The sequence below is a fragment of the Natator depressus genome, chromosome 8 (assembly GCF_965152275.1).
Source record: "Natator depressus isolate rNatDep1 chromosome 8, rNatDep2.hap1, whole genome shotgun sequence".
NCBI lineage: Eukaryota > Metazoa > Chordata > Testudines > Cheloniidae > Natator > Natator depressus.
Genome location: NC_134241.1, coordinates 82,487,880 through 82,512,902, shown reverse-complemented (window position 1 = coordinate 82,512,902; position 25,023 = coordinate 82,487,880). Strand labels below are relative to the sequence as shown.

Here is a 25,023-nt window from a genome sequence, read left to right as displayed (position 1 = left end):
TTTACTTAATCAAGAAATTACAAAATGCTACAGTATGAGCATTAACTACAATGTCTGCTCTTGCATAGACTTTTTATGTTAAAATATCCCATTGATAGTGAATTCTAGTTAAACTTCTGACGTATTTCCTCCTACTAACTTCAACACATTTCTTCTTGCCACTTCGGCTAATCCAAAAGCTTGATTCACTGAACTTCACATACTCCCTTTTTGCTAGGACAAAATATAGTTGAGCCAAACAAACCAATTAATGCTAATATTCCTGAACATAGGAATAGTTTAGAGATTATAGTATCTTCCAGTTATGTTTCCACCATCAGCTTGTTTGTGCCGCGCAGCTACAATGTTCCCAAAGTAGTACTATGTAGACTTATATCAAAAACACAGTGCATCTCAGCTAGTCAGAATGCCAGTAGGAAATGGGCATCTTCAGAGTACCCATAGAATCATAGAATATCAGGGTTGGAAGGAACCTCAGGAGGTCATCTAGTCCAACCCCCTGCTCAAAACAGGCCAATCCCCAACTAAATCATCCCAGTCAGGGCTTTGTCAAGCCTGACCTTAAAAATATCTAAGGAAGGAGATTCCACCGCCTCCCTAGGTAACGCATTCCATTGTTTCACCACCCTCCTAGTGAAAAAGTTTTTCCTAATATCCAACCTAAACCTCCCCCACTGCAACTTGAGACCATTACTCCTTGTTCTGTCATCTGCTACCACTGAGAACAGTCTAGAGCCATCCTCTTTGGAACCCCCTTTCAGGTAGTTGAAAGCAGCTATCAAATCCCCCCTCATTCTTCTCTTCTGCAGACTAAACAATCCCAGTTCCCTCAGCCTCTCCTCATAAGTCATGTGTTCCAGTCCCCTAATCATTTTTGTTGCCCTCCGCTGGACTCTTTCCAGTTTTTCCACGTCCTTCTTGTAGTGTGGGGCCCAAAACTGGACACAGTACTCCAGATGAGGCCTCACCAATGTCGAATAGAGGGGAACGATCACGTCCCTTGATCTGCTGGCAATGCCCCTACGTATACATCCCAAAATGCCATTGGCCTTCTTGGCAACAAGGGCACACTGTTGACTCATATCCAGCTTCTCGTCCACTGTATCCCCTAGGTCCTTTTCTGCAGAACTGCTGCCGAGCCATTCGGTCCCTAGTCTGTAGCGGTGCATGGGATTCTTCCGTCCTAAGTGCAGGACTCTGCACTTGTCCTTTTTGAACTTCATCAGATTTCTTTTGGCCCAATCCTCTAATTTGTCCAGGTTCCTCTGTATCCTATGCCTACCCTCCAGCGTATCTACCTCTCCTCCCAGTTTAGTGTCATCTGCAAACTTGCTGAGGGTGCAATCCACACCATCCTCCAGATCATTTATGAAGATATTGAACAAAAACGGCCCGAGGACTGACCCTTGGGGCACTCCACTTGATACCGGCTGCCAACTAGACATGGAGCCATTGATCACTACCCGTTGAGCCTGACAATCTAGCCAACTTTCTATCCACCTTATAGTCCATTCATCCAGCCCATACTACTTTAACTTGATGGCAAGAATACTGTGGGAGACTGTGTCAAAAGCTTTTCTAAAGTCAAGGAACAACATGTCCACCGCTTTCCCCTCATCTACAGAGCCAGTTATCTCGTCATAGAAGGCAATTAGATTAGTCAGGCATGACTTGCCCTTGGTGAATCCATGCTGACTGTTCCTGATCACTTTCCTCTCCTCTAAGTGCTTCAGAATTGATTCCTTGAGGACCTGCTCCATGATTTTTCCAGGGACTGAGGTGAGGCTGACTGGCCTGTAGTTCCCAGGATCCTCCTTCTTCCCTTTTTTAAAGATGGGCACTACATTAGCCTTTTTCCAGTCGTCCGGGACTTCCCCGGATCGCCATGAGTTTTCAAAGATAATGGCCAATGGCTCTGCAATCACATCCACCAACTCCTTTAGCCCTCTCGGATGCAGTGCATCCGGCCCCATGGACTTGTGCTCGTCCAGCTTTTCTAAATAGTCCCAAACCACTTCTTTCTCCACAGAGTGCTGGTCACCTCCTCCCCATGCTGTGCTGCCCAGTGCAGTAGTCTGGGAGGTGACCTTGTTTGTGAAGACAGAGGCAAAAAAAGCATTAAGCACATTAGCTTTTTCCACATCCTCTGTCACTAGGTTGCCTCCCTCATTCAGTAAGGGGCCCACACTTTCCTTGACTTTCTTCTTGTTGCTAACATACCTGAAGAAACCCTTCTTGTTACTCTTAACATCTCTTGCTAGCTGCAACTCCAGGTGTGATTTGGCCTTCCTGGTTTCACTCCTGCATCCTCGAGCAATATTTTTATACTCTTCCCTGGTCCTTTGTCCAATCTTCCACTTCTTGTAAGCTTCTTTTTTGTGTTCAAGATCAGCAAGGATTTCACTGTTAAGCCAAGCTGGTCGCCTGCATATTTACTATTCTTTCTACACATTGGGATGGTTTGTCCCTGTAACCTCAATAAGGATTCTTTAAAATACAGCCAGCTCTCCTGGATTCCTTTCCCCCTCATGTTATTCTCCCAGGGGATCCTGCCCATCAGTTCCCTGAGGGAGTCAAAGTCTGCTTTTCTGAAGTCCAGGGTCCGTATTCTGCTGCTCCCCTTTCTTCCCTGTGTCAGGATCCTGAACTCGACCATCTCATGGTCACTGCCTCCCAGGTTCCCACCCACTTTAGCTTCCCCTACTAATTCTTCCCGGTTTGTGAGCAGCAGGTCAAGAAGAGCTCTGCCCCTAGTTGGTTCCTCCAGCACTTGCACCAGGAAATTGTCCCCTACCCTTTCCAAAAACTTCCTGGATTGTCTGTGCACCGCTGTATTGCTCTCCCAGCAGATATCAGGGTGATTGAAGTCTCCCATGAGAACCAGGGCCTGCGATCTAGTAACTTCCGTGAGTTGCCAGAAGAAAGCCTCGTCCACTTCATCCCCCTGGTCTGGTGGTCTATAGCAGACTCCCACCACAACATCACCCTTGTTGCTCACACTTCTAAACTTAATCCAGAGACACTCAGGTTTTTCTGCAGTTTCATACTTCAGCTCTGAGCAGTCATACTGCTGCTCCCTTACATACAGTGCAACTCCCCCACCTTTTCTGCCCTGCCTGTCCTTCCTGAACAGTTTATATCCATCCATGACAGTACTCCAGTCATATGAGTTATCCCACCAAGTCTCTGTTATTCCAATCACATCATAATTCCTTGACTGTGCCAGGACTTCCAGTTCTCCCTGCTTGTTTCCCAGGCTTCTTGCATTTGTGTATAGGCACTTGAGATAACTCGCTGATCGTCCCTCTTTCTCAGTATGAGGCAGGAGCCCTGCCCTCTCGCTTGCTCCTGCTCGTGCTTCCTCCTAGTATCCCACTTCCCCACTTACCTCAGGGCTTTGGTCTCCTTACCCCAGTGGCTATTATTTCTGTATCACTTCAGATCTACAAATCAAGGGGAAGAGAGACAATCCTCCAAACAATAATCTCTATTCATGCTAGCCCTCCCTGCATGGCATCCATATTTACACCTTAAAGCCCAGAGGAACAGATGACTCTTCAAATTAGAATTGAAGCGCAATTTTATTTTCTTGGTCTACAAAACCTCCATATGACTATGCAGAAATGTCTCAGCTCCCTCTGTAGATACTGGATTAGTTAGAATAATAAACTGGCTTCTAGTTTTTCTAATTTTGGTAATACTGAGGCTCGTGTCACCATGGTATCTGAGCAGCAAAAGTGCTCAGCACCCAATAGCAGCCATGACCACTTGGTGTAATTCTATTAATTAAAATGATTTTATTACGGATATAAACTAGTATGGTGTCAAAATCAAACTCTGAATACTCGGAGTCACAGTTTTCCTTAGAGCCACTTGCCTATGTCCAAAGTAAAGCCTGTATTTCTCCACTTTAACTCCTTCTCCTCATGACTGAACATCTCACATCCTAACCCAGGTAGCTTTTCTCACAGGAAGGCCTTGGATTCTTGCCCAGTTTTGATTCTCCCATTTCCTATTTCAAGAGTGTTGCCAACTCAATTTGTGATATTACTGCTTATTCTTAAAATTCCAGCTCCTCGAATCATGGGATTACATGAGAATCTCAGCTGCCGTTTTAAATGAAAATAAGTTTCTAGCCCTCCTGGTCATGGAGAAAAGCTTGAAAACATGAACCAAAAAGCAAATAAAAAGAACCCCAAATTTGTTCATGATTTTTTTTTGGAGATTTGTTCATTATTTTTGAATGCTTGAGGCTGTCAGTACTGCTGATTTAATTCTGGTTTGTCCTTTCTTTGAGCCTCAAGAAATAAGTAACCTAAAAGCAGGCATTCCACTTTCCTTCAGATTGGCAAATATTGGAAAGTTATTTAAATTCCAAGCGTATTTTGGAAAATGCTGAGGTGAAAGCAATTTACTTAGTATTAACCTGTCAGCTTGAAATCCAGCGAGTCACCTACAGGAACAGCGTGCTCATGCATGTTAAGTATCTTCAGCTCCAGTGACACCATAATGTGATGGCTCTGATTGGTGAGTTGAACTCAAATAGCCTATGAAGAAGAAACTGCAGCTTGACCTTCTCATCCAGTCCCTGAGGTGACAGTAGGTCTTTCCTTCCCAGGAAAACCACAGTTTAGAATTACAATATTTTCCAGTTAATTTCAATTACTCTTATTCCATTTTCATTCACTCATATATCACTCTTTCCTTCTGAGTTCAGCAGGTTTTTTTTAATCTCAGCAGGAGTAAATCCATCCAAAGTTTGACTAGAATTTATTAACAGGTAGATATATCAATAATGAAATGAAATGTAGGGTAGATATTGCAATTAATGGATATGTTAATGAAGAGTGTAGAGTTTAATTCCATGTTAAAATAAAAGGATTAAGTTGTAAAGAGTAAGTATTTTTAATTGTGTTGTGTGAGCTAGATAATATGGATTAATTTGAGGAAGTTAAATTTCAATCAAATATATATAATGTTCTTTTAAAGATGCCTCTGAGAACATGTACATTCATTTCTACATATGCTTTGCAAACCGGAAGATTGGAAGCCTTTTGTTTTTCTTAATTTATAGAGAACCATTTTGTATGAATTAGGTTAACCTGTTAATTCCCAAACACAGTTTTCCCAGGGAGGAGTCCATGCTCCCTCCACAATGCTGGAGGGAAACAGGTTTTGTGCAGAGAACACTGTAGGAACTTGTATAGGACGAGAATTCAGTTCTCCCCATGAGCAGGCTCAGGGCAGCACTACAGGTGCTCTAGGTCTGTTACTCAAATCCTTGGACGGGAATAGTGGCTGCAACCCTTATACAGCCCCACATTGGTATTTATGGCCACTAGTTGTGTTCTCTGTGCTGGGATCTGCAGAGCAGAACAATTACAAGTCCACTATATCACAGATCTTTTATGACCATCCACTGATGGGTGAATTTCAATCTTAATGAGAAAAGGCAGGTACTTAGTAAAAGGGGAGGGATGGTGAAAATTTTGTTCTTCAGAACAACAGAAGCTCTCTTGAATTCAACCATGCTGTTATTTCTCTATGATGAAAGTGACTCCTCCTGCGTTTGGTGCATTTTGGTTCATTCCAACAGCTACACACCCACCACTACCCACATCCCCGCCCACAAAGTGTTATGAGCCAGATTCTCTACTCTGCAAAACAAATCTATCTTTTCCAATCTCATCCATCACCCCTAAAATAAATCCATTGCCCAGAAAGTAAATTTACCTCTTCCCTCTCAAAAATCTATATATCTTCCTCCTCTTGCCTGCTCCTCTCCTGTTTTTCCCCATTCCTAAAACTCCATCTCAAATAGCTCACTACCCCCCACAAATTCAACTGTTTATCTCCTTTTGGCCCCACCATTTTATCCTTTGTCCCTGGCTGCTCAAGCCCCAAAATACCATTTCCTAGTGGACTAATACTTGACTAAAGGCATAAGAGCCCTGCCTAGCTGGACAAAGCCTAGCTGGACAGAAGAGTAAACTTGGTCTGCATGATCAGTAACCCTTGCTCCCTAACACACTGCCTGTGTGTTCTCGTTACCCGCCTTGAGGTGCCTGCTGCCCAGGAGTGAGAGTTACGCTGAGGGAAGAGCAAAAGGCAGAGCTGCTGACTATAGGTTTGGGATACTGATCTGCAGGGAGAAAGGCCAACTAGCAGGTAATGCTGTTGGCACTTGTTACTGAGCCCCTGCTGGCTGCTTCAGAGTCATAAGTAACAGAGCTCCCAGTCAGTGTATCCAGGATGATATTTATATGCACAGAGAGAGCCAGCACATGGTTTATATACCATTTAAATCCCACTTAAGTTCCCTCTGCACAGGCATGAATTTCATGCTCAAATCACATGTATCTGAGAGAGAAGAGACCCTGCAGCTGGTGTGAAGATCTAACCCACTAGGCAATTGCCCCACCTCTCAGTCTAGGCCTAATCAGAATAAATACCTATATGAATGTTTGGGAAACAATTGTGTTACCCATATAGCACCTACGTTATGAAAGACTGAAGTAAATTAGCAGCATACCCCCTTCCAGCAGCATGCATCATTTGGCATAATTGGAAACACATTTTTGTTTTCCTAAAACAAAAAAGAAAAATTATGCAAATAGTCTAATAACCCGGCAGAGATGGGATTATACACAGCAGATCAGTAATTATCATGCGGAGTAACAGCACAATGGACATAAAGTAAATTTATAGTAACCTTTATTAGTATAAAGTATACTATACTATAAGTATAGAATTAAATGCACTATTGATCTAATGATGAGTGTGCATGAACTATCAATTAAGTTTTCTCATGAGTATCCAGTAGAATGTACCAGGAATTAAGAAATGAAGCAAATTAGTGAGATGATATATATTTTTGGTCTATGAGGAAAAAAGAGTTTAATCATCTAATTTTCTAACTAGCAACTATTGCAATCTGACTAATAAGAGGAGACATGAAAAGTACCCCCAGAGATTACAAAGCCTCTCTGTCATTTACGCTGGCTTTATTCCAGTAATACCATTGAGTTCAATAGATTTACTCCCAATTTACACTGGTCTAAGTAGGAGGAGACTTGTACTGAAAAGAGAATTGGATTTGCTCACCAGAAAATTTTATTATAAAAGATAAGAGGACTGGCACCATTCTGCACCCACCTGTTGTATTTAGAGTTGAAGCTGTATGTTCTTTGCCTAGTTTAAAACTCAGCAAGCAAGTCACCCATAGTAGAATACCTAATGCCTACACATGGCCAGATTTTCTCCTCTGCTGAGCTCCACTCAGTGGGGGTTGGGGATGCAATTCCCAGCTCCCTGACCATGAGGGCCAGTCTAAGCCAGTAAGATTTAGAAGAACGCCCGATTGTTCTAATCTGCACCACTGGCATGGGGCCTCCAATGGATTCTACATCAATGGAGGAAAGTTGTAGTTGAATTCTACCCTACAACAGCCACATCCCATCTCAACATGCCTCACCTTCCCTAGACACTTCACCTACACCAGGGACAGGAGCAGCTGGCACAGGAACCACCTCTACCAGCTTTATGCTAGTGGGAGCTCCCCTATAGCAGGGGAACTCCCTGCTGGACATATATGGCCAGAACGTGGCCCTCTGGTGCAGTGCAAAGGGATTGGATCTCAAGTAAAGAAAATGGCCTATAGGTTTTAGATTTGGGTAATATTTATGAGAAAATTACTATGAACATAGGCAGTCTCTTCTCGTTCCTACCATCTACCAAAGGAAAATACATGCAAATTCTCACAGTTTCATCCTTTAACAATTCCGTCCACCCTTGAGTTCAGAGAATTCAAGCATTGTGATTCTAGTTACTCCCTGCCTGATCCAGCACCCATTCAGATCAATGGAGTCTTTCCATTGACTTTAAAAGGCTTTGGATCAGGCCTCAGATGAGTAAGGTGCCTTTCCCCGTACCCTTCCGAACCTGCATAAGACAAAGCATGGAATACAAATATATGACATATACGAAAGCTATACAGGTAGCATGTGTTTTACATATTGGTCTTAACAGTTCATGTACTGAGTCATGTATGAATTAGTATGGCCCCTTTCATATGCTACAGTTCATATACGTGTGTAACATAGAAATAATCATAGAAATGTAGGACTGGAAGAACCTTGATAGGTCATCTAGTCCAGTCGTCTGCACTCAGGCAGAACTAGGTATTATCTAGACAATTCCTGACAGGCGTTTGTCTCACCTGTATTTAAAAACCTCCAATGATGGAGATTCCACAACCTCCCTAGGTAATTTGTTCCAGTGCTTAATTACTCTTACATTAGTTATCTGTGTACATAAAATATGTATGTCCTTTCTATATAGATGGTCCTTAATTTTAAGAACAAATGTAGAAAGGATAATTTGCAAGCACTGAATCAGTCTGGGTCTTTACTACCGCGGTGCATGGTCTAGGCACGTATCATGGAGCATAAATCCACTGGAAGCATAAGGCTTTGCAAACATAACAGCATTTGTTCAACTCTGGAAATAGTTCAAGTGGTTAATTCTTCGCGTCCTCCTTGTAATAAATTAAACCTGCCCCCCGCGTTAACTTTTGCATAAGTTTTTAAATACATTTTCTTCAGTCTTTTAAGTTTTTCTTTTTACTGTGCCAGCTGCTTTGGGAGCCAAGACACTTTATATATTTTTTTCAGCTTCATGGGAGAGAGGTGCAGGATGTTGATAAATTGGAGAGGGTTCAGAGAAGAGCCATGAGAATGATTAAAGGATTAGAAAACATGCCTCAGCAATAGACTCAAGGAGCACAGTCTATTTAGCTTAACAAAAGAGAAGATGAAGGGGTGACTTGATTACATATTACCTACACGTGGAACAAATGTTTAATAATGGGCTCTTCAATCTAGCAGAGAAAAATGTAACACACTCAAATGGTTGGAAGCTGAAACTAACTAGAAATAAGGTGTGAATTTTTAACAGTGAGACCAATTAACCAGTGGAACAATATACCAAGAGTCATGTTGGATTCACTCACTGACAATTTTTAAATCAAGTCTGGATGTTTTTCTGCCCTAGGAATTATTTTAGGGAAGTTCTATGGCTTGTGCTATACAGGAGGTCAGACTAGATGATCACAGTGGTCCCCTTCTGGCCTCAGGATCTATGAATCTATTAAAATAGGAAACAGAAAACATATTTAGTCTTTTCAGCCATAGTTCCCTTCTGGGATTTCCTTTGTATTCCTCAGAGGAATGGAGAGCGGGGCTTATCTCCCTATGATGGGAAATGGGGTGTGGCTCACAACCCTGGCAGTTCCCCAAGGGACACAGGACTGACCATATGAAAGCCCTCTGCCTTCCTACTGCCTATGGGTCCCATTCCTGGGAGCCAGACAGTCGGTATCTACTCACCTATGACTTTTAAAGATGGGTAGTGAGTGTAAAGCTATAAGATGACAAGAACAATGGGTTCCTGACTGTATCTGCATCCCTCCTGCTCCTTGCCTGTGCACAGATTGCTGGATCTACAGAAAGCTATCCTTGAGTCCCAAAAGAAGAGTATTAGGGGAAGCACTGGTATGGAAATGATGGATTTTTCTTTCTGTGCAGGGCTGGAGAGATCTGCATGCGGAGGATCACTTCTGCATGCTAATCCTCAGAATACAATCTGTCCCCTAGTTAGGAAATTCAAAGCAATGTACTTTTGAATGCATCTTAAGAGCAGGCTGATTTTCAACTAAATTATAACTACTTTTGAAAAAAACTTTTGTTGCAAAAACATTTTCCATACTAATTTTTATGTAAGGGACCTATATCTATCACCAGTGAATTATTCCCACACATCTCTTTGTCCACAGCAATTTGTCACATCCCTTCTTCATATGTACACCCTTGAAGCCATAGCATATATCTTGAAGATATAGCTGTGGCTGAGGTTAAGTGGTAAACAGGAAACACAGGGCTTCATGAAGAAAAGAGATGCAGTCATCACTAATATTTGGAGTGTTTTGCACTTTTCCCATAAAAATTGTATCTGCATGTAAGAGAGATGTTATCTTTTTGTGAGCAACACACTTCTTGCATCTAAATACCAAGGCGAAATGCTAATTAACATAATTTTGTAGCACTGTTTTTCAACTGCTTTCTGATTGAACATTTGTACTCTACCGATGAGGGGTATTAATGGAGCTGTCACAAAAATTAGAATCTATTTTGTAGTCCTACCACACATGTTAACATCTATTATAACCTTGAATCACTATTTCCTTTTAAGAAACCTTTTAGAGAATAGCTTGATTTGACCATAGGCTTCATGTGTTGAGAATTTTAAACTACTATTTGCACTGACATTTTCTCTGAGTGGATATGTGTTTCCAAGCATAAAAGCCAAAGCTTCAGGATAAACAGCTTTAGCTACTGGGTTTCTGGTGCTAACAGCATAAAGTTTACTACAGTATTACTGTTGTTAGTAAAAAACATTAACAATAACAATACTTAACACTTTTATAGTGCTTTACATTTTAAAAAGCAATGTGCAAACAATTAATTCTTCCTCACAGCACTCACTGTGATGTACCCTCTTTTTATCCTCATTTTAAAACTTGGAAGAGAAAACTAAGACCCAGAATATGTCTTTCCATTGACTCTAAAGGGAGCTGGCCCCTCACAGTCAGCCCAGTTTGTCTAGTTGGGCCACAGCATTTGCCAGCCCACGGCAGCTCTCCTTTGTTAGGAGAGTTGCCATTGGTCAATCTAGTGTTTCTTATAAGCACTGACATTGACTAGTGAGCGTGGGGGGGAAGGCTGCTCACAAAAGGTGGTGCCAGGCAGAAGGCATCTTCCTGCTTTGCCCTCTAAGCCACTACACAGTCCTACCCTCTCCCTCTTTTTCTTTGGGACCTATTGGTTTCCTGGGGAATCTTTTTCTTGTTGCTTACTCTGTGTGCGGTTTTATGCTGTACATGAGGTTAGGGCAGATTATTGCAGCCACTGCACTTGAGCAGCCCCAGTGGTGGCCTCATGCAGCGGAAAGCATGGAGTTGCGGACATTGGCTAGGCCTTGGAACAGCTGCAGGCCTTGATAAACCCAGGCTATATTAGGATGCTGTGGATTGGAGTACCAAAAGAGAGGAAAAACCGGTGACAGTCTGGGGAGGCCATGGCCTTCTGCCCACCTTTCTTCACTTCTGCCAGAACAGGTGGCCATCAGGAGATATGCTGTGTAAGTTAAAAGTTAGCCAAAATTTTATTTACTTGTCCAAAATACTATATTGTCTCTGTCCATACTGGCCCTCTGCTATTCTCAGCAGAAACTGGATCAGGTTTTAGGTGACTTGCATAAGGTTGGTTAGCAAGTACAAAACGGTGGCAGAGCCAGGATTAGAGCAGTGGAGGTTTTGGGTACAACTAATATGCTCACCCCACTAGGTGATACTACCTTTCCACCATACGTTCTACAGCCATACAGTTCCATGACTTGGAAATACATAGTACTTTCCCTCCAAGGGTGAGTAAATCTCATGTTGTAAATCGGGTTTGTTTACTACTACATGCCCATTAAAACCCCACAACTTCTGGTTCTTCTTCGTATCCCTGCTTAACAACCACCACCTGAATTTAACATAGCTGCTTTTACCAGAATGCTGTTGCACAGAAGTCCAACACAGAAATTAACTTTTCATAGGACGTGCTGGGAGTAATGATGTTCTTTGAAACCACTAATGTGGCAGCTGAATTCCGCTGTCACAATTAATTTGGCTTTTGATTATAGGGTGTGTGGAAGGGACAGAAGAACCTAGTTAACTACACAATTAAAATAGCTTGAAACAATATGAATTTTATTTTATTTTGTTGGAGTTGGGGTACCTGCCTTGGACTTGTGGGAGGGGATTAGAGAAAGGATAGGCAGTTTTCTACCTGAGTCAGCTATGTCAAAGAGTTTTAAAATTATAAATATAAATTATTCCATAAGCTAATGGATTTCCTCTTAAAAATGACCAAAACTAATATTGCTAATTGATTTGCATTCAGAATAGCTCTTGTCACTTCAACAGAGATCACTCTGTACCAAAGAATCATTATATTTGACTGTGTTTAGTCATTCGGTTCCAATCCCCCACCTGTCAACCCCATGGCACAAAGAATGAATTAATTACCTTTAAACTTTTCTAATCATCTAGTTTAGTCCACTTAGTGCTGGTCATGCCTCAGTATCCCTTGACTTTTTTTCTTCTTTCTTACTGTTATTATAGTCCTAAAAATGTTCCTATTATCTAGTCTAAGTTTCCCCTTTTGTACTTCCTAGGTTCTGTGCTGCTGACTTGCTGATGATGACCATAGGCTAGTGATTTGGGCTCAAATTTTGAAATGTTTACATCAATTTTGGATGCCTCAATTTTAATTCTTTTGGTGGTGAGCTGCTGTTCCTTCCATTGACTTCAGCTAGAGCTCCAGGAGCTCAGCATCCCTGAAAAAAACAGGTCAAAGATGTTTACAGTTGGACACCCAAAAATGGAAGCATGCATAACTAAAGGGCACTTTTCAAAATTTGCTTCTTGACCTCTCCACATTACCCACCTGTAAAATAATGACAGAACTTCGGTACTGAACCTCATATGGGTGTGTCAGCCTAATTCATTTGTCAGCCTAAGCACTGCACAATTCTGAGATGGGAGGTGCTACCATAGATAAAGTGCTAATGACTACAGTAGCTTACTTATGAATGATTATACTAATAAACATGTTATTTTAGGTATGTAAATTATTCCATGTCTACATTGTAATAAGTAAAATGCATGTGAATGCTTAATGATACCCCTTTAATGTTATTAAACATTACCTTATTTAGATAGTGCAGACAAAGTCAATTTATACATAGGTAACTTGATGGGAAATAATCCATGTACCTTACACTCTTGACCATTAACTATTATATTATCATATATTTTACACACACTATACAGCGAAGTTAAAATTTTATCAATGAATTTTAGGGACATCGGAAATAAATGTCTGTGGGAATGCACACAACCATTTCGTAATCTGTAGTCAGATGGAGATCTGCACCCAGCTTTCTTAACAGTCAGGAACATCACACACTCTGAAAGGCTAAATAGAAAAAGATTTCTTGGTAAGATTTAAAGGGAAGCAACTTGCTTTGTTACAGAAAGAGGAGAAAGTTCAAGATAGATAGAGCAGAACAACTGGACAAGGGATTGAATCAAGGCAGGGGTCCAGTCAATCTTGTGAAATAGCACCGCTTAAGTAGGGTTGCTGAGCATGATGCTTTGGATTCACAATCCAATGAGAATCAGTAGACTGAGGAGAATGGGTGTTTTAGGCTGGAGGGGCATCAGGACTATTGGGTAACATTTTCAAAAGCACCTAAGTGATTTAGGAGCCTAAGTCCCATCAACTTTCAGTAGGATTCAGAATCTAAGCCACTTACGTGCTTTTGACATTTTTTTCCCCATTGTATTTATCATATGGAATAAAGCAATGAACAGTGGGCTCTGAAGACTCCTGTTTCATGAGAACTTTTAGGAGCTTTTCTATGAATGGCTATCATGGCTCTGCTGGTCTTACTTATTCTGTGAGCATCTCTCTCACTTGAGAAACTTCTAGTTGATAACAGAAGTAACTAAAAGTCCATGAAGAGCTTTGAAAATCATAAGGACAATTCAGAATTTGAGGGCTGATATGGTCTCACTTCCAGCTGCAGCTGAATCATCTGGCTATAGAATTCTGTACTCTGTAAACTTTAGTGCATAAGGACTTAAGAAAAAGGAAAAGCTTTAGGGAAAACTGATTGCAATAGTCAAGTCAGGGTTAGGAAACATCTAGAGATGGAAATGTGCTGACATACAGACAAAAAAAAGATGAGAAAAAAAGAACATTCTGAATCAAGAATACTTGGATGATACCATCATCATTTTACTATAAGGAAACTGAGCCATGGAAAAATAAAAGATTTTCCGAAGTTGCAGAGGAAGTTTATAGTGGATCTGGGAACAGAAATCAGGTCTCCTGTCTTCTGGCTCTGCACCGTAGTAAACTCTATAGTGACTGTTGGATTTTAAATGCCATCTTATTGAGTAAATTACTTACTTTTGGAAACTACACAGGGGTTTCCTGCGGAATATGGGATACTTATGTATTTAGATTTTTTTAAGATCTAAATTTTAGTTACAATGTACTGAAAACTTTTAGTAATAAAAACATGACAAACATGTCTATATATAAAGTACCCTGCAAAGTCAACTGAGAATTACTGAGTTTGTCAAAGTCAGCAAGCTGCTCAGAACTAATATATGCAAGGATAGCATATTTAAGACTTACATGAAAAGGTTACTGTTGTTTATGGTTTATTAAAACACAGTCTTTTTGGATAATCCTCACTACAGATCTGCACTCCAGATTTGGTGGTGTTTCTGGCCTGTTCCAATCAGCGGCTGAAAGAAAGGTTATTGAAACGTGCGGAACAGCAAGGGAGACCTGATGATAACCTCAAAGCCACTCAAAGACGACTAATTAATTTCAAGCAGAATGCTGTTCCACTGGTCAAATATTTCCAGGAAAAGGGGCTAATCATCACAGTAAGTCATTTAGCCATCAATATATGAACCTGATAAATGTATGGCGGTAGTTGAACTCAGGAGCTTAGACCTGGTACGTTGCATTCTCTTTGCTTTATAATAGTGAGTCTGAGACAAATTTTGCTCTGATTATTACACTTGTGGAACCGCACTGCAGTTATTGAAGGCAAAGTTTGGCTTGTATCTTTGTAGCTGTGGAATGCAGATGTACTGTATTATCTCATGAATGAACTTTACATAATTTTTATTCACAACTCCATGTTAACACAAATATTTTTCACTTCCTATACTAAAGAGATCATATGGAAGTCAAAGGGTAATCTGTTTAAAGAGCATATCAAAAGAATGTTTGCCATGCATGCAAGGACTGGAACAATTTTCCCAGCTCTACAATTGTGATGTCAATTAGTCATCTGTTCCATTTCCAGATTTTGGGGGTGAGAAAGTGAGGAACTAGATTTCAGATAGTCTCTCGGTAATGCAGTTATGAAATTTATACTTTAAGGATCTACCTGCACTTTGAACTGTCGGTGTAACTCAAGGAGACGTACCTGCAGTAGCTCTGAGTGAGCATGCTAAAATTAGAATGGAGCCATGGCAGCACAAATGGCAGGAGAGGCTTAGCCACCATAAGTAGGTGCTGTCAGAGATGTACATAAAGCAACTAGCCTCTCCTGCCACTCACGCCCAGGCAGGGATACTATTTTTAGCACAGTAGCTCAATCAGAGCTAGCATGGGTATGTCTCAAGCTAGAAATTAACCCCCAGTTTAAAGTGTAGACACACCCTTAATTTGATGTAGACTGCATAGCAATGTAAACTCAAATAGAAATTATATAGCTGCTGTGGAGCATAATTTCTCTAAAGAGCATTAATGCGTATAGAGTGAAATTCAACCCAGTGCAGGCAGCAAGTGACCACTTAAGCCCCAGTTCAACTCTTCACTCAGGGCAGAAATTGTTCTTAGGGCCTTGAATTTCATCCAAGGAAACAAAAACAAAAACGATGAAGCTTTAATTACTGTTTCAAGGTTACAGTGTCATGCATTGCAAACACCTTTGGGATTCTTTGTCTTGAAAATATCAGAGAAATCATATTTGATTCTATTGATTGCGGGGCTATATCCTCAGCTGGAGTAAACCAGCATAGATCTTCTGAATTCAATGAGCAATATTAATTTACATCAATAGAGGATTTGGCCATTAAAGTGTAAGCTCTTCAGACAAGTCACATCCTGTTTATAATGTACACATAAATTTATGGTGTTATATAAATGATATTTTTTAAAACTTTGGAGACCAGGAAGGTCTGGTATAAATTGGTCCTTTTTGCAAATCAGTATGAATAGTGATCTCCGCAATATGCTGGAAAAGAGAATCCATCTTTGCACACTAAACAAGTTGTATACATAAGTTCAGCCAGAAGGTTTAATTAGTGCAAGCAGGGTTATAAAGTACTGCAAACATATTTCAGTGATTACCCCAAGCTTATCACCTGTATCACCACAAGTAAGATAGATTATGACAGCTTTAATAAGGGGATGATTAATTTATTTTTTGCTTGGTGAAATGTCAGTAGTTCTAACGGAGGAATTGAATAACAATGCAGATCCTGAGTGTGAAAACAGATGAGCTTTAAGATGAATACCTCTAATTACTATAAAAGGATACTTAAAAAAAACTTCAGGAAAAGTACAGAATAAGCGGAGAGGCTGATCTGGTTTTAGAATCTACAGCTGAGAATTCACAATACACTTGAAGGAGCACTTTATAAAATATGGACAAGTGTATCTCTCCAACTCATTTATCTTCGGTTGTATTTGACATCTTTCATAGTCCAGTCATAAATAGTAATTCACTGCTGTAGGTAAGGAATCTAGATAGTGCAGTTAGACTAATAATTGTTCTGTGTATTTCTCTCTTAGGACTTAGTCCTGCAAACGCTAACAGGTTTAGCCAGCGCTAACTAGTTTAGGGTGAAATCCTGGCCCCACTGATGAGCGTGGCAAGTCCCCCATTGACTTCAATGGGGTCAGGATTTCACTCTGAGTGCTTCCTACTATGAGTGGTCCCAGTGAAATCAATGCAACTACTCAGAGTGGTTAAATTACGAATGATGAATTATGAGCTCTGCCTGATAGTAAGTGTTTGGAAGATTGACCCTTAAGAGAAAAACTGGCATTATATAATGTATCATGTACAGTCTCCTTTGGAAAGTTCTGTAAATCATACAGATAATTTTTCCTGTCATTACAAATATGACAAAGTCTTTTTAATACTATGTGCTCATCAGATTCATGAATGTCAAAAATGTCCTTAAATTGAAAACTAGACATGGTATGACAAGGATAGTCAATTTTTTTTTGTCAAGGTCCAAATTTTTTGGTCAAGGTATAGAGCTCATAATTCATCATGATCAGACTCCAGAGAAAATAATAAAACAACAACAATGATAAGTAAATAAAAAGACTGGATTAAAAATAAAAAGATGTATTTGAGACCATTTTTTATTTCAGAAGGTGGAGAAAGCTACTAGGGGAAAGGCTGTTCTAGATTTGATTTTGACAGATAGGGAGGAACTGGTTGAGAATTTGAAAATGGAAGGCAGCTTGAGTGAAAGTGATCATGAAATGGTAGAAGGCATGGTAGGAGGGAAAACAGCACAGTAAAGATAATGGATTTCAAGAAGGCAAACTTTAGCAAACTCAGGGAGTTGGTACATAAGATCACATGGGAAGCAACTCTAAGGGGGAAACAGTTCAAGAGAGTTGACAGGTTTTCAAAGAGACATTATTAAGGGCACAAGAGCAAACAATCCCACTGCATAGGAAAGATAGGAAGTATGGCAAGAGACTACCTGGCTTGACCAGGAGATCTTCAATGAGCTGAAACTCAAAAGAGTCCTACAAAAAGTGGAAACTAGGTCAAATTAAAAAGAATGAATATAAACAATATAAACAAATATGTAGAAAAATTACAAAAGGACAAGGCACAAAATGAAATTAAACAAGCTAGAGACATAAATGGTAACAAGAAAACATTTTACAAAAAAATTAGAAACAAGACGAAGACCAAGGACAGGGTTAGGGTGACCAGAGAGAAAGTATGAAAAATTGGGTCAGGGGGTAATAGGAGCCCATATAAAAAAAAGCCCCAAATATCGGGACTGTCCCTATAAAATCAGGACAGCTCATCACCCTAGACAGGATAGGCCCATTCCTCAATGAGGGGAGAAAAACAATAACAGAAAATGTGGAAATGGCAGAAGTGCCAAATGACGTTTTTGTTTCAGTTTTCACCAAAAGGTTAGTAGCAATTGGATGTCAAACATATTGAATGCCAGTGAAAATTAGGTAGGATCAGAGGTTAAAATAGAGAAAGAACAATTTAAAAAGTACTTAGACAAATTAGATGAATTCAAGTCACCAGGGCCTGATGAAATATATCCCAGAATACTCAAGGAGCTGACTGAGGAGAGATCTGAGCCATTAGTGATCATCTTCGAAAAGTCATGGAAGAAGGAAGAGATTCTAGAGGACTGGAAAAGGGCAAATATAGTGCCCAACTATAAAAAGGGAAATAAGAACAACCTGGGGAATTACAGACCAGTCAGCTTAACTTCTGTACCCGGAAAGATAACGGAGCAAATAATTAAGCAATCAGTTTGCAAATACCTAAAAGATAATAAGGTGATAAGTTACAGTCAGCATGGATTTGTCAAAAACAAATCATGTCAAACCAACCTAATAGCTTTCTTTGACAGAGTAACAAGCCCTGTAGATAGGGTAGATGTGGTATATCTTGACTGTAGTAAGGCTTGTGATACTGTCTCACATGACCTTCTCACAAACTAGGGAAACACAACCTAGATGGAGCGACTATAAGGTGGGTGCATAACTGATTGGAAAGCCATCCCCAGAGAGTAATCATCAGTGGTTCACAGTCAAGCTGGAAGGGCATATCAAGTGGGGTCCTGGAGGAATCAGTTCTGGGTCCGGTTTTGGTCAATATCTTCATGAATGATTTAAATAATGGCATAGAGAGTACACTTAAAAAGTTTGTCGATTATACTGAGCTGGGAAGGATTGCAAGTGCTTTGGAGGATAGGATCAAAATTAAAATGGATCCAGAAAAACTGGAGAAATGGTCTGAAGTAAATAGGATGAAATTCAATAAGGACAAATGCAAAGTATCCAATTAAGAAGAAACAATCAATTGCACACATACAAAATGGGAAATAACTGCCTAGGAAGGAGTACTGCAGAAAGGGATCTGGGAGTCAGAGTGGATCACAAGCTAAATATGAGTCAACAGTGTAACACTGTTTTTTAAAAAAAGGCAAACTTAATTCTGGGATGTATTAGCAGGAATGTTGTAAGCAAGACAAGAGAAGTAATTCTTCCACTCTACTCTGCACTGATTAGGCCTCAACTGGAGTATTATGTCCAGTTCTGGATGCCACATTTCAGGAAAGATGTGGACAAATTAGAGAACTCCCAAAGAAGAGCAACAAAAATGATGAAAGGTCTGTTTAGTCTGAAAAAAGAGAAGATTGAGAGGGGACATCATAACAGCTGTGGTGAGCGCAGCAGTCCATCCACCTGTCCATTATGCGATGGGCCCACCGAGAGCAGCCCCCTGCCCAGGGCAGGTGGAGAGTCCATGGCTCCCCACAGCTGCCCACTCAGCTATTATCCTGGCTGGTCTGCAGCTCTGAGACCCCACCCCAAGGCCAGAGCCAGGTTGGGGAGAGCCATGTGGGCAGCTCTGGTGAGCTGGTGTGGAGTGGCAGACCTTCCACCTCCACCTGCCCTGGTCTGGGCTAGAAACTTGGGGGGTGGGGACACAGGCTGGGGGCTGCTGTCAGCCCCTCCTGCACCGCGGGCAGGTGTAGGGTCCACGCGGCTCCCATAACTGCCCAGGCTCCTCAGCTGGGCTCCATGGTGGTCTGGTCGGGGGGTGGGGCCTTGGGGGGAAGAGCAGGGAAAGGGGGCAGGGTCCCCCACGGCAAAAAGTGGGAAGACTATGGCCCCTCTGACCCCCCATTTCTGGGTTCCTTATTTTCTTAGTCATACTTCTTGCATTTGTATTCAGATATATTGCCTTAATTGTTCTTCTTGACATTTTTCTTGTTTTAGACCTTATTTGTTCTGGTGCTTAATTTGTAGTCTTCTTTCTTATTGTTATTTTGATTGTTTTTTCCTTCCTCTCTGCTGGTTTCCATAGGGTATTTTTCATATATTTACCCTCCACCTACATGCCTTGCTATCTTTTCTGCCTCTTTGGTACCTCTATTGTTGTATTCAATCCCATCTGTAATAGTGTTTATTCTAAAGAGAGATCCAGCACCCCACAAATGTAAAATCCTGACATTAACGCTGACTATAGGGAAAGAAAAATAATAATGACATATGTAGAAATAGCCATTTTCAATAAACACTTACTCTATCCCCATAGTCACATCCAACTGTAGGCCATTTAATCTCAGGGGTGAAACCTTGGCCCCATTGAAGTCAATGTGAGTTTTGCCATTGACTTCAGTGGGGTCAGGATTCTTTTCAGGTTCACAGATGCTACATTATTGGACATAATATAAGACTATAGATAGATGCCTAACCAGACAGATATGCAGAAGTTTACATGCGTTTACAGTTTACTTTAGTACACCAGCATACTTTTTTCTAAATTATGCTAATTTAAATGGTTTTTAAATGTTTACAAGACACCAAACTAAGCAAGGAAAGAAGATTCAGTGAGAGGAAGGAGGGAAAACCCACTGTCTGCCCCAGCTGTAAGCTTCCTTTTGGCTCAGCACAGAATGTCAGCCCCCCATTTTTCTTAAGTAAAGGTTTCAGGGTTTAGACTTGTGAGGGTAGTTTGTTCAGGACAGTGATGCAGTGGCCAGTGTAATAGTGAATACTGTATCTTACTGTCTGGGAAGCAGATTAGTTAATATAACTACAAAACATTCCCACCTTTAAAAAGTAGTATTTATTAAGCCAGAGACAAAGAAATAATGTGGGGTAAAAGAAGGGATTTGTTCAAAGCCACTTCTTTCCCCTAGAATGTACATTTATGACTGCAGAGTTTTAAATGGAAAGATACAACCCCTTATGCCAGTTGATGACAGTATTTCTGCTACAGCACAAAATAGGCTTAAGTGGAACTTCAGTGATGAATAGGTCTTGTGCTGGCCCTCTGCATAGGAGTGAATTTCACTCTTATGTGATCAGCTTGACTGAAGAACAGGTAGTGCAATAATAATATCCTATACTTGACATTTGGGAGACATATCACCTGAAATGAAACCAGTGCTTATCAACTGGAGAAACTATACATTAAGTTGAAGATATGGTCTGTTCTTAACCTAGTTTATTCTCACCTATTTCCTTCCCAGTAATCATCTAGAGATGAATATTTTAGAATAGTGTACATTGGCTCTGATATACTGATGTACCATTTTGTCTGTGCAAACTGTTATGCCAAATAAACCAAGAATGTTATAGATAAATGGACTTAAGTAGAAAAACCTCAAAATAAAATGTCTGTACAGTTGAATTGTACTAGACAGCTCATGTTGTTCAATCACAAACACTTAACTGACTCATACCATTTACCTTCTAAAATAATTGTTAGGTTATATCTTGCTGCATGTTTAATAAACTGTGCCTATAATAATCCTTAATATGAAAATTCTACCATTGCAAACAACATGACACCATTTAATATACTAATACTGCTTTCTGAGGGTTTCATTCTATTTTTTTAAAATTGTAACACAATTAGGAAAACAGTAAAACAAAGCAAGAGAAAACAAAGAAATAAATAAATGTGTAACCAGAGACATCTAACTAGTTACATGAAGAAGTACGTTTTGAGATTTGTTTTTCAACTTAACATTATGCAATAACAAGGGAGAAAAGAGACAATACTATACAGGTTAACAAGGGTATCTTCAGTGAATAGTTTAATGCAGCTGTTCTCAAACTTTGGGTCGGGACCCCAAAGTGGGTTGTGACCCTGTTTTAAGGGGATCGGCAGGGCTGGCATTAGACTTGATGGGGTCCGAGGTTCAAGCCCAAGCCCAAGCCCGAGCCGCACTGCCCAGGGCCCGAGCCCCACCGCCAGGGGTGAAGCCCCACCTGGGGTCCAAGCCCAAGCCCCACCTGGGGTCCAAGCCCAAGCCCTTGGGCTTTGGCTTCCTCCCCCACCCCCACCCAGGGTGGTGGGGCTCAGGCTTTGGCTTTGACCCCCTCCTACCCAGGGCAGCGGGACTCAGGCAGTCTCAGGTTTTGGTCCCCCCTCCTGTGGTCATGTACTAATTTTTGTTATCAGAAGGGAGTCACAGTGCAATGAAGTTTGAGAACTGCTGGTTTAATTCAAAGATAATGGAGCTAGCTCCTCATCTGTTGTAAAAGAAGCATCGCTTCATCTTTGGAGCTACACTGATTTACAGCACCTGAAAATCTGGCCCACAAATTTCCTCATTGTCTAGGGAGAACCTGTTATGAACAGAGCTCTTCTCTGCATTATACATCCATGAACTCTTTATGGCACCAAGCAGAAATTTCAGTTGAAGAACTATCCTTCCACTGTGTTATTTTTCTCTACCAGGTAAACTAAGCAGTGTAATAGTATTTTTACCATCTGTTAGCCCTGAAATAATGGAATAGCTAATCCCTAAGAGATCTGCAGTGTGGTGCTTAGGGAAATCATATTCACAAATCTCTGAATAAAAGACTGCATTCCAAAATTATTTTTATTAGTGGATGTCATCATCACATATCCTTGTTTACTTAATTCACTCCACCACACAAAAGTCCTAAATTCTGTGATGGAGTGTATGACCTTTTAAAGGCTAACCAGGAGCTGCAAACAGAACCACCTGCATATAATCAAGGAGTCTCATTCGTGTGTGTGTACATGTATGTACTAGAAATTGTACAGCTGGTAAAGGGATGGTAATCTCTGGCCCAGCTCCCTGTTTTGGGAGCTTTCAATCTTGAGTAGTCCAAACCAGGGCTCTGAGGTAACAGCCTTTAAACTTTTGTTAAAGTGCCCCTTTTGGGGAGCTTTACTGAAGGGAGACATGCTTATGTTACAGTATTTGGCTCCTGTGTTCAGTGCTGGTGCTAGCCCATTGGGGGCCCTAAGCAAGAATATTTTGGGGGCCTCCCCACACATCACATACTAATAATTAATAGAGGGCCCCCTTGAGTTGCTTTGGGCCCAAATTTAGGTTTAAATTTGGGCCCAAAGCTGGGCTCTTCCTGGACTGTTAAAGTGAACCCTTTGCTGACCGCTGAGGAGGAAGAGAGGCAGGCCTCAGCAGAGCTACACTTGGCCAGAAGGTGGTGGTACTGGACAGGCAGGCCCTTTTACAGGTCTATAGAAATCACAGGGAATACAAGCAAGCTACACCATAAAGTAGTTGTTGTATTAACCAAAACTGAACGGTGCTAACTTCGGATCATAAACTAGTATCAGAAATAACCCCTGCCCCCCCAAGAAAGCAGAGGCTCCTCGTCTATCATTAAACCTAACTTTGTAGACAAGGGGATATGGCCCATTCCAGCTCAAATGGTGCAACATTCCTCATCCACAGGGATTGTGCCATATTCTCAGGGTGTATTCAACTGTTGATATAGTAGTGGGCACAGATTTGTCTCTGTTGCCACTAAGGAAACCTGGATTTGTGCTGGAAATGGCCCTCCCTTGATGATCACTTTAGATAAGCTGTTACGAGCAGGACAGTGGGGTGGGAGGAAGTTTTGTTTCATGGTCTCTGTGTGTATATAATGTCTTCTGCAGTTTCCACAATATGCTATGCATCCGATGAAGTGAGCTGTAGCTCACGAAAGCTCATGCTCAAATAAACTGGTTAGTCTCTAAGGTGCCACAAGTACTCCTTTTCTTTTTTCTTTCTTTGAACAATGACTCTATTAAACACCAGAGACTCTACAAGTAGTGATTCCCATAACCATCCTAACTTGCGTTTATACACTTTACAGGGGAGAAGGTTACTTCCTCTAGGCATGTTCTACTACTGTTATTTTCTAGTGCCCTCAATCTCATATTTGAAGAGCTGTAGTTAATGGTTTATAACAATTGAATGGTTGCTGTGGTCTAGGGTAGTATATGACTTTTAATTAGACAAAGAATGTTAAGATATTATTGTCTCAAGTATCTGGATTGTGAATCTTCAAACTGATTGTGAAAACAGATCTGTAAACATTCTGTTGCCTAAGTTTCATTAGGAAGCCTACAATTATATGTCTTCCACTAAAATAAAGGGACTCCTTTGTTTATGGTTTTAAGATCAAAAGATTCTGTCAGAAAATGAAGATGCTTTAAAGTGAGGATCTTTAAGAAAAATGCCTTTTTGTTACTAGAGATTCAGTGCCTATAATTTTTTTTAATTAGGCGTCTTTTTATACTGATTTACTGATGGGAGCATGGCAAGAATTCATAAATAGTTACTCCTTTAATAGTCAATCAATGATAATGCCTTGGTAATTGGTCTTAGGGCCCTCCTGTCGACATAGCACTGTCTACACTGGTGGTTAGGTTGATAGTATAGACCAAGCCTTATTCAGTGAACAATGAATTTTTATAATTTTTGAGCAGTTCCAATTGACTTGAATTTCTTGAGTAGTGTACTTGCATTTTCAGAAAGCTGTTCAACATATTCCTTAATGATCTTGAAAAGGGAGTAAACAGTGAAGTGCCAAACTCTGTAGATGATACAGAATTATTCAAGATAGCTAAGTACAAAGCTGACTAAGATTATTCAAGATAGCAAAGTGAAAGCTTACAGAGGGACCTCACAAAACTTGGAGACAACAAAATGATAGATGAAATTCAGTATTTAAGGGCAAAATAATGCACATTGGAAAAAATAATCCCAACTACACATACATAATAATGAGTTCTAAATTAGTTCTCTCTCAAATGAAAGATCTTGAAATCACCATGGATAATTCTCTGAAAACGTCAGTTCAGTATACAGCATCACTTCCAATGCAATGTTAGGCACTATTTGAAAAGGGATAGAAAATGACCAAAAAAAATCATAATGCCAATATATAAATCCATGGTGCACCCACACCTGGAATGGTTTGTCCAGTTCTGGTCACCCCATATCAAAAAGGATATAGTGGAACTGGAAAAGGTTCAGAGAAGGGCAACAAATGTAGAATCACAGAATCATAGAATATCAGGGTTGGAAGGGACCTCAGGAGGTCATCTAGTCCAACCCCCTGCTCAAACCAGGACCGATCCCCAATTAAATCATCCCAGCCAAGGCTTTGTCAAGCCTGACCTTAAAAACTTCTAAGGAAGGAGATTCCACCACCTCCCTAGGTAACGCATTCCAGTGTTTCACCACCCTCCTAGTGAAAAAGTTTTTCCTAATATCCAACCTAAATCTCCCCCACTGCAACTTGAGACCATTAC

At 40.7% G+C, this 25,023-nt stretch overlaps 1 protein-coding gene across 1 annotated transcript in view; it reads left to right on the top strand.

The window, feature by feature from the left end:
* AK5 (adenylate kinase 5) overlaps window positions 1-25,023 on the top strand; it is a 144,215-nt gene that overhangs the window by 15,796 nt on the left and 103,396 nt on the right. The window contains exon 6 of the mRNA XM_074961499.1: window positions 14,378-14,569. Within this exon, the coding sequence (XP_074817600.1) occupies window positions 14,378-14,569 (192 nt within the window). The remainder of the gene's footprint in view (window positions 1-14,377; window positions 14,570-25,023) is intronic.